Source organism: Mizuhopecten yessoensis, unplaced genomic scaffold (genome assembly GCF_002113885.1).
Source record: "Mizuhopecten yessoensis strain PY_sf001 unplaced genomic scaffold, ASM211388v2 scaffold7443, whole genome shotgun sequence".
Taxonomy (NCBI): domain Eukaryota; kingdom Metazoa; phylum Mollusca; class Bivalvia; order Pectinida; family Pectinidae; genus Mizuhopecten; species Mizuhopecten yessoensis.
Genome location: NW_018407050.1, coordinates 427,763 through 438,022, shown reverse-complemented (window position 1 = coordinate 438,022; position 10,260 = coordinate 427,763). Strand labels below are relative to the sequence as shown.

The following is a 10,260-nucleotide window of genomic DNA, read 5'->3' as shown; positions in this document are numbered from 1 at the left end:
ACAAAAAAAACGTATTTATTAGTAAGTTTGTAATAAAGGCAATTTAAATATATTAATTAATCTCTTTACATACTTTAAACCATAGTCATACAGAGTGTGGTCTACCAATAACAATCCTATTTACCCGGTTGGGACATACAGAGTGTGGTCTACCAATAACAATCCTATTTACCCGGTCGGGACATACAGAGTGTGGTCTACCAATAACAATCCTATTTACCGGTCGGGACATACAGAGGTTCAATCTCTACCCAGAGTTGTCGTTCCTTACATAGATACATAGATTTATTCTGACAAGTTTAGGATTTTACAATCCTTTGACAGTCAGCTTTTAAATAAAAGAACAATAAAATTAAAAACATATTTCAAAAGTTACGACGTTAAGACTTCAATTTTTTCTTAAAAATTGTATTCCTGTGCTTACACTATTAACCCTTTCACCCTATGTAACTTTAATAGACTCTACCATGCATTGATATGGATGAGTACATTGTGGTCTACAGTGGTGAAAGGGTTAGGTAAACACCTCTGTCAACAGCTTTTTAATGCCAAGAATCTTGGCAAAGTCTTGAAGATCTAAATTTAGCTAAAGCTTGTGAGTCTTTCAGTAATGATTACAGTAATCAATTGATTAAAAACTTAACTTCTCCCATATACGTCAATGTAGGGCATTTTTCAATGAAAAGCTGATTGGATTATATTTGTATGCACCATACAATATGTAACACAGCTCGGTATCTCTATTTTTTGTATACGGTATATATCCAAGGCCTCAGCAGTTTCTGATTAAGTCACTGGCTACTTAAGTATATACAATTTTTACATGTAAGATTGCCTCCCCTATCTCTCTCATCTCTCTCTCTCTTCTCTCTCTTTTCTCTCTCCCTCTCTCTCCTCTCTCTCTCTCTAAACTTATACTACTGATTTTACTCTTATATAAGTATAGTAGGTTTGATGTACACAACAGATGTATACTATTATTTATGGTTCTAAAGTAAGAGAGTGATGTGTGTATTAACCTGTGTGATGGATAGGTGTCTGAGAGTTTGTTATGGTGTGTTGTGTGGTTGATGGTGTGTGTGTGTGTGTGGGTGTGGGTGTGTAAAAGATGAATTATATAGATATAGCTAGGTATGAGGCATATGAGTGTCAATATATATCGACAGCTGACTGCATACTAGTCTTATGTTTATGCATGTGTGTTTATATATTGTACATATTCATGTATGTACAATTAAATAGCTACTATCGAACATGTATACAGTGCAGTAACATGTATAAGTGTCCACAATGTAGATATATCAGTGCTCAAATGATCATGTACACATTGTGATATGTGTATGTGTGTTGGTGAACAGTGATACATATACTATGCTAGGCTTGGAAGTTTGAATTTATTCTTCTTAGCGCATATCATCTAGGGGTAGGAGAATAAGGAAATGTTTTAATAAATAAATATGCAGAACATGATGGTTGTATAATAAGTTATCTCATGCTAGCATATATGTTCTGTAAGTTTGGGTATGTGTGTGTGTGTGTGCGTGTGTTTCTTTTCATGATTATATGTATTATGAAAAAATCGTCGAAAAATAAACAATTACAAAAAAAAAAACCACAGCTCGGTATCTACGTTAGCCATATAAACAAAACCACGCTGTTAGCACATGTTGGATTAATGAGTAATGTAAGAGATGATATTATCAAAATTGCAAAGGTATGTGAGCCAGGGTTTGGTATTGAAGGCCAAAATGGTTGAAGCATTGGAATATATACATGTATTACTGAAAAAGTGACATTCTGGTGAACTTACCTGATGATAAGTGGTCAATCTTGTCAAAGGCCGCCATATTGTACGGTTTGATGGCACATGACCAAGTGTCACATGACCAGTGGCTATTAATATGAAGCAGACTACGTTTTAGCCATTGACAGAGGTGTTTGTGAGTGTCGGGAACAACAACTCTGGGACGAACAGAACCTACCTTCCCTGTTTTGTCTGTGACAGAGTTGCCTCCCCTATTGTCTGCTAAACAGACTGACCTCACCTGATCATTTCTGTGACTTATAGATTTCCCTCCCTTGTTTTTTAGAAACATACTTCTGATATATAACTGTGATTTATTTTTCCCATTTGGGTGACATTTTCCTCGGTAGCATACCTTTTTAACAAACTGCGGTAAGACGAACGCTGCCCGGTGTATGGGTGTGTTGTAGTACTGGAGGCTCATTTGACAAATCTCTTTATCTGTGTAACACTTGACCGGCTCCTCAAACACCAAATCCTGTGAAACAATTAGTTTATACTCATATTACATATGTTTGTGATTTTCATTAAAAAAAAGTTATTTACCTTCAAAATTTAAAAGCCCTTCCACCATAGCAAACAACAGGTAAAAGTAGTTTAAACCAACTGTTTGATCTTTAAAAGAAAGGATTTAATACCTTGCAAACATCTGACTGCTTTAAACTTGCTGGTGAAGGTTGATGAAATAAATCTAAGATCTTTTACCCTAAGCTGTACACTATTGGGTAAATATCAAAGTGACAGGTCGCACAAGTTGTTTGAAGTTGAACATCACACAGGAGTGATAGATTCTATTACTCTGTCTACATCACACAGGAGTGATAGATTCTATTTCTCTATCTACATCACACAGGAGTGATATATTCTATTTCTCTGTGTACATCACACAGGAGTGATAGATTCTATTTCTCTGTCTACATTACACAGGAGTGATAAATTCTATTTCTCTGTGTACATCACACAGGAGTGATAGATTTGATTTTTCTGTGTACATCACACAGGAGTGATAGATTCTAATTTTCTGTGTACATCACACAGGAGAGATAGATTCTATTACTCTGTCTACATCACACAGGAGTGATAGATTCTATTTCTCTGTCTACATCACACAGGAGTGATAGATTCTATTTCTCTGTGTACATCACACAGGAGTGATAGATTCTATTTTTCTGTGTATATCACACAGGAGTGATAGATTCTATTTCTCTGTCTACATCACACAGGAGTGATAGATTCTATTTCTCTGTCTACATCACACAGGAGTGATAGATTCTATTTTTCTGTGTACATCACACAGGAGTGATAGATTCTATTTTTCTGTGTATATCACACAGGAGTGATAGATTCTATTTCTCTGTCTACATCACACAGGAGTGATAGATTCTATTTCTCTGTCTACATCACACAGGAGTGATAGATTCTATTTCTCTGTGTACATCACACAGGAGTGATAGATTCTATTTTTCTGTGTATATCACACAGGAGTGATAGATTCTATTTCTCTGTCTACATCACACAGGAGTGATAGATTCTATTTCTCTGTCTACATCACACAGGAGTGATAGATTCTATTTCTCTGTCTACATCACACAGGAGTGATAGATTCTATTTCTCTGTCTACATCACACAGGAGTGATAGATTCTATTTCTCTGTCTACATCACACAGGAGTGATAGATTCTATTTCTCTGTCTACATCACACAGGAGTGATAGATTCTATTTCTCTGTCTACATCACACAGGAGTGATAGATTCTATTTCTCTGTCTACATCACACAGGAGTGATAGATTCTATTTCTCTGTCTACATCACACAGGAGTGATAGATTCTATTTCTCTGTCTACATCACACAGGAGTGATAGATTCTATTTCTCTGTCTACATCACACAGGAGTGATAGATTCTATTTCTCTGTCTACATCACACAGGAGTGATAGATTCTATTTCTCTGTCTACATCACACAGGAGTGATAGATTCTATTTCTCTGTCTACATCACACAGGAGTGATAGATTCTATTTCTCTGTCTACATCACACAGGAGTGATAGATTCTATTTCTCTGTCTACATCACACAGGAGTGATAGATTCTATTTCTCTGTCTACATCACACAGGAGTGATAGATTCTATTTCTCTGTCTACATCACACAGGAGTGATAGATTCTATTTCTCTGTCTACATCACACAGGAGTGATAGATTCTATTTCTCTGTCTACATCACACAGGAGTGATAGATTCTATTTCTCTGTCTACATCACACAGGAGTGATAGATTCTATTTCTCTGTCTACATCACACAGGAGTGATAGATTCTATTTCTCTGTCTACATCACACAGGAGTGATAGATTCTATTTCTCTGTCTACATCACACAGGAGTGATAGATTCTATTTCTCTGTCTACATCACACAGGAGTGATAGATTCTATTTCTCTGTCTACATCACACAGGAGTGATAGATTCTATTTCTCTGTCTACATCACACAGGAGTGATAGATTCTATTTCTCTGTCTACATCACACAGGAGTGATAGATTCTATTTCTCTGTCTACATCACACAGGAGTGATAGATTCTATTTCTCTGTCTACATCACACAGTAGTGATAGATTCTATTTCTCTGTCTACATCACACAGGAGTGATAGATTCCATTTCTCTGTCTACATCACACAGGAGTGATAGATTCCATTTTTTCTGTCTACATCACACAGGAGTGATAGATTCCATTTCTCTGTCTACATCACACAGGAGTGATAGATTCTATTTCTCTGTCTACATCTCTTTTTGTGCATAACACAGGAGTCATAAACTCTAGCGTTCTATTTTTATCTCTAGTTATTTCAATTTAAGATACATACTGGACTTGTGCTGCACATGACGAATCCAATATGGCCGCCCGTGTAGCTTGGCATAAGGGTGTAGGCATACCCTACACGGGGGAAAGCAGTGCGTGCCATCGTCACAAACTTCTGGATAAACTCTAAGTCGAAGTAAAAGCTTTCACCTGTAGAAAACAAAGTCAAACATTTTTGAATTTCTTTTCTCGAGATAAGACAATAGATTGGCAACGAGATACAAGGGCACACTTGTTATCCAAGGTAAAGTCTAGAAGCATTATTCTAGTCTCAACTAATTTGGTTGTTCCACACTTTCATTTTAGCAGGTGGTTTTCGGGGATAGATTGGCACTTTTTTCTATATCAGAACACCCGAGTGATATAGTTCTCTCACAATTCTGACAGTTATTTTTGGAATGAAGGTTCACTATTTATACTAATGAGAAACACAAATAAAGAAATATAACGATCGTCTTACTGGGTATAAAGAGGAAACAAGATCTCTGAAAGTTTCTAGCCCGTGTTTCCACTGGCCTTGACAGCAGACTTAAGACATTTTGACAGATAGATGTCCCACACCAGACATATATCTGTCGAAATGTCTAAGTCTTGTGTCAGGGCCAGAGGAAATTCAGGCTACTATCTTGCCTTCTATTCATCATAGACATTTTGGAAAATAAATATAAAAGAATCAGCATAGTTAATTTACGTAGGAGGAAAATTTCATGCAAGACACACTGGATCCTATGTCGACACTTATTGTTGGAGATTGTTTACAAGGGGAGATAACCCCTGTATCCTCAGTCTGGAACCTATGTTCAAGCTGTGGCTGCTTATCAATTCAAATAATTAAAAATAAATGCCCTAATGTTCTGAAATTATCATCAAGAACCCTAAGTATTTAATTTTAGATCTTTAAATCTAATTTTCTAGAATCTTATCTTTGAGAGTGCTCATAAACTGATAATGTTTGCATAAAGACCAGCTTTGAAGAAAAGAGGCAGGGCATGATGGTAGTGTTATACATGGCAGTTTTCGTTCTTCGCGGTCCAAACGGTTGGACCACTGTTGTTCGTTTATGAAATAAGGTCGGACCCAGTAATCTGATGGTGCTTTCAGGCGAGCCTTGACAAAGCCTTGCAAGGCCTGCATAAACTTTTGCAGGTCCGTCAGGATTTAACACGAAAATGTTATATTTTATAACGGTCGTACCAGTTGTTCTTCTACATAAACGAACAGTGATCCAGGTGAAGTTTCAATCATTTGGGGGGAGACAATCACTGAGGAGAAGGTATGGAAGATAATACTTCATTCTTTCACTCGCGAATTCATCTTCTACAGTATACCACAGCTATTTCTGACTGACCAATGAAAGTTGTTCTGAATCATACCTTGTCTTGTAGTGGTATATAGATATAAGGACGTACCTTGTGAGCAGACGATACCCCCGGGGGCCAGGGCTGTCTTCATACTGTTGTAATAGTCTGTTTCAAATAAACCTTTAGCCACACCTGCGTAATTAAAAAAAATCCATATCTATTAATTTTAGAAACAACATATGTGCATGCATTATTGTGGAATATAATTATAATGAGGATAGAACAAGAGGCCTAACGGGCCTGTATCGCTCACCTGGATGTTTAAGTAATCATGGCAAATATTATCATTAAACATTAGACTGCAAATATTTCTAAACATCGGCTCTGCCTCTCAGCAACACTCCTATACTAATGGGTCCCATCCCTCTGTCCCCATTTAGATGGGAGCATGGTTTATACAACACTGAATCCCATTGGGCCAAGGATACTGTATATAAAACTTCGTGTAAGATTCCATTTTCTGTATGGAATGATAAGGATTTTTAGATTTACCCTTATTAACATTATTGGGCCAAGCCGCTCTGACCCAAGGGAGACCACACTATCCATTTACACAAAATAGAGTCCCCTTAGATCAAGGATAGCTCTCAATCAAATATTGTTAAAATCCCTGCATTCTTACAGAAGGAGAAGGATTATAAAGATATAGCCCTATGCCACCAAATTGGGCCCCAATGGGAATCACACTCTCAAATTACATAAAATCAAGTCCCTGTTCTTCAAAGATTTGTCTACTCTGAATTTGGTTAAAAAACCCTACATTTTCAAAGAAGGCAAAATATTTTAAAGATTAAATTAGCTCTATTTCACCTCTAGGCCCTACCCTTTTGCTTCCACAGGGGCAAAAACCTCCATTTATACAAAATTGAGTCCCTTTTCTCAAGAACGCTCAACACAAAATTTGGTCAAATCCCTAGGCCTCCATTCATACAGAAGAAAGATTATAAAACATTTATCCACATGTTCTCCCTTATAGGCCCTGACCCTCTGCCCCCAGAGGAGCCACAACTTCCATTTATACAAAATTGAAATCCCCTTGCCCAAGGATGTTCTAGACAAAATTTGGTTAAAAGTCCTCATTCCTACGGAAAGGGAAGGACTTTAAAGATTTACCTAAATTTCCCCTATTTGCCCCTGCCCCTCTACCCCAAACCCCCGGCTCCCCTCCCCATTAATACAAAATTTGATCCCCTTTGCCCAATGATACTCCAGGCCAAATTAAGTCAAAATCCCCTCAGTAGGTCAGTAGGACAAGTACCATTTTAAATGAAAAGTTGATGGATGGACGGACAGCTCAGGCAGGTGAACTTAAAATGTAGGAGAATGGCAATGCCTAAGGTCAATACGTCTTTACTAGTATTCTTCTAACAGCTTTGAATTCTGTGTGATATATTACTGCTTCAAAATATTCAAACATATGTTAATTATATCTCTTCTGTTAGGGTAATGTAACAAAATAGAATCTACAATAACTTGGAATAGGTCAGTGTGACCTAAATATGATGAACAGATGTGTCCTGTTTTCAGGGAACTTTTTGTGGGCAAGGGTCCGGGGCATCCGTGATGATCATAGAGATAGTCAACCCTTACCGTCACTTACCTACAGGGTCCAGGGCATCCGTGATGATCATAGAGATAGTCAACCCTAACCATCACTTACCTACAGGGTCCGGGGCATCCGTGATGATCATAGAGATAGTCAACCCTAACAATCACTTACCTTCAGGGTCCAGGGCATCCGTGATGATCATAGAGATAGTCAACCCTTACCGTCACTTACCTACAGGGTCCGGGGCATCCGTGATGATCATAGAGATAGTCAACCCTTACCATCACTTACCTACAGGGTCCGGGGCATCCGTGATGATCATAGAGATAGTCAACCCTTACCATCACTTACCTACAGGGTCCGGGGCATCCGTGATGATCATAGAGATAGTCAACCCTTACCATCACTTACCTACAGGGTCCGGGGCATCCGTGATGATCATAGAGATAGTCAACCCTTACCATCACTTACCTACAGGGTCCGGGGCATCCGTGATGATCATAGAGATAGTCAACCCTTACCATCACTTACCTACAGGGTCCGGGGCATCCGTGATGATCATAGAGATAGTCAACCCTTACCATCACTTACCTACAGGGTCCGGGGCATCCGTGATGATCATAGAGATAGTCAACCCTTACCATCACTTACCTACAGGGTCCGGGGCATCCGTGATGATCATAGAGATAGTCAACCCTTACCATCACTTACCTACAGGGTCCGGGGCATCCGTGATGATCATAGAGATAGTCAACCCTTACCATCACTTACCTACAGGGTCCGGGGCATCCGTGATGATCATAGAGATAGTCAACCCTTACCGTCACTTACCTACAGGGTCCGGGGCATCCGTGATGATCATAGAGATAGTCAACATTTACCATCACTTACCTACAGGGTCCGGGGCATCCGTGATGATCATAGAGATAGTCAACATTTACCATCACTTACCTACAGGGTCCGGGGCATCCGTGATGATCACATCAAATTCTCCCTTATTCTGTTTCATGAATTGCACTCCGTCCCCGATAAACACGTGCAGTCTTGGGTCTCCGAAGCATTTGGACATCTCCGGTAGATACTTCTTACTCACCTCAACCACTTGCTGTAATAATTCAATGTTTGAACATGATGGCAACTTTCCTGACCATATCTCTCCCTTTACTCTCTATTTACGTACATATCTTACATGCTTGAAATATTATATTATATGATATAGACTATCCTTTTTTTACCACAGGTAAAATTACAGGACAAGAACAAATGTATTTGGGTGGTCAGAGTAATTTAGATCGGGTGAGCAAACAAGTGAAAATTCATATCTCTTAGTAGATGGGTAAGCGAGCAGGTAAAAAAATCATATCTCCTAGCTAGTACATGGGTGACCAAGCAAGTAAAAATTCATATCTCCTAGCTAGTACATGGGTAAGCGAGCAAGTAAAAATTCATATCTCCTAGCAAGTACATGGGTCAGTGAGCAAGTAAAAATTCATATCTCCTAGCTAGTATATGGGTGAGCGAGCAAGTACAAATTAATGTCTCCTGGCTAGTTCATGGGTGATCGAGTAAATAAAAATTCATATCTCCTAGCTAGTACATGGGTGAGTGAGCAAGTAAAAATAAATATCTCCTAGCTAGTACATGGGTGAGCGAGCAAGTACAAATTAATGTCTCCTGGCTAGTTCATGGGTGATCGAGTAAATAACAATTCATATCTCCTAGCTAGTACATGGGTGAGAGAGCAAGTAAAAATTCATATCTCCTAGCTAGTACTTGGGTGAGCGAGCAAGTACAAATTCATATCTCCTAGCTAGTACATGGGTGAGAGAGCAAGTAAAAATTCATATCTCCTAGCTAGTATATGGGTGAGCGAGCAAGTACAAATTAATGTCTCCTGGCTAGTTCATGGGTGATCGAGTAAATAACAATTCATATCTCCTAGCTAGTACATGGGTGAGAGAGCAAGTAAAAATTCATATCTCCTAGCTAGTATATGGGTGAGCGAGCAAGTCCAAATTAATGTCTCCTGGCTAGTTCATGGGTGATCGAGTAAATAAAAATTCATATCTCCTAGCTAGTACATGGGTGAGCGAGCAAGTACAAATTCATATCTCCTAGCTAGTTCATGGGTGAGCAAGCAAGTAAAAATTCATATCTCCTAGCTAGTACATGGGTGAGCAAGCAAGTAAAAATTCATATCTCCTAGCTAGTACATTGGTGAGCGAGCAAGTACAAATTCATGTCTCCTGGCTAGTTCATGGGTGAGCGAACAAACACAAATTCATATCTCCTAGCTAGTTCATGAGTGAGCGAACAAATAACAAGGTTACCGCGAGCGGTATATAATACGCCCGTCACACATTGAATGAGCAGTTGTTTGTATGATTGAAATATATGAAGTATTTGTGAGTAATTGATATTAAAAGAGAAATCATTCAACATAACTGGTAGATCAATGAGTGCAATACAACATCATGGAACGCATGCATCGCATTAATGAAACCAAGGGTAATAACTCCAGTAATTACGGTCGGATAATGGCGGTTATCAAACTTGTCCGAGCTTTTATGGTAATTAATCTTGATGGAAGTTTGAAGTAAATCCATTAATAATTACTTGAGACATCGAGCGGACACTGTTTCGGCAAATCCATAAAGGGGCATAACTCCACAAATTATGGTCGGATAATGGCGGTTATC

At 38.6% G+C, this 10,260-nt stretch overlaps 1 protein-coding gene across 1 annotated transcript in view; it reads right to left on the bottom strand.

The window, feature by feature from the left end:
• Positions 1–10,260, bottom strand: part of LOC110453543 (spermidine synthase-like) — a 26,026-nt gene that overhangs the window by 4,124 nt on the left and 11,642 nt on the right. The window contains exons 4-7 of the mRNA XM_021502521.1: positions 8,513–8,666; positions 6,061–6,144; positions 4,656–4,801; positions 2,160–2,282 (exon numbers count right to left, since the gene is read on the bottom strand). Of these exons, the coding sequence (XP_021358196.1) occupies positions 2,160–2,282; positions 4,656–4,801; positions 6,061–6,144; positions 8,513–8,666 (507 nt within the window). The remainder of the gene's footprint in view (positions 1–2,159; positions 2,283–4,655; positions 4,802–6,060; positions 6,145–8,512; positions 8,667–10,260) is intronic.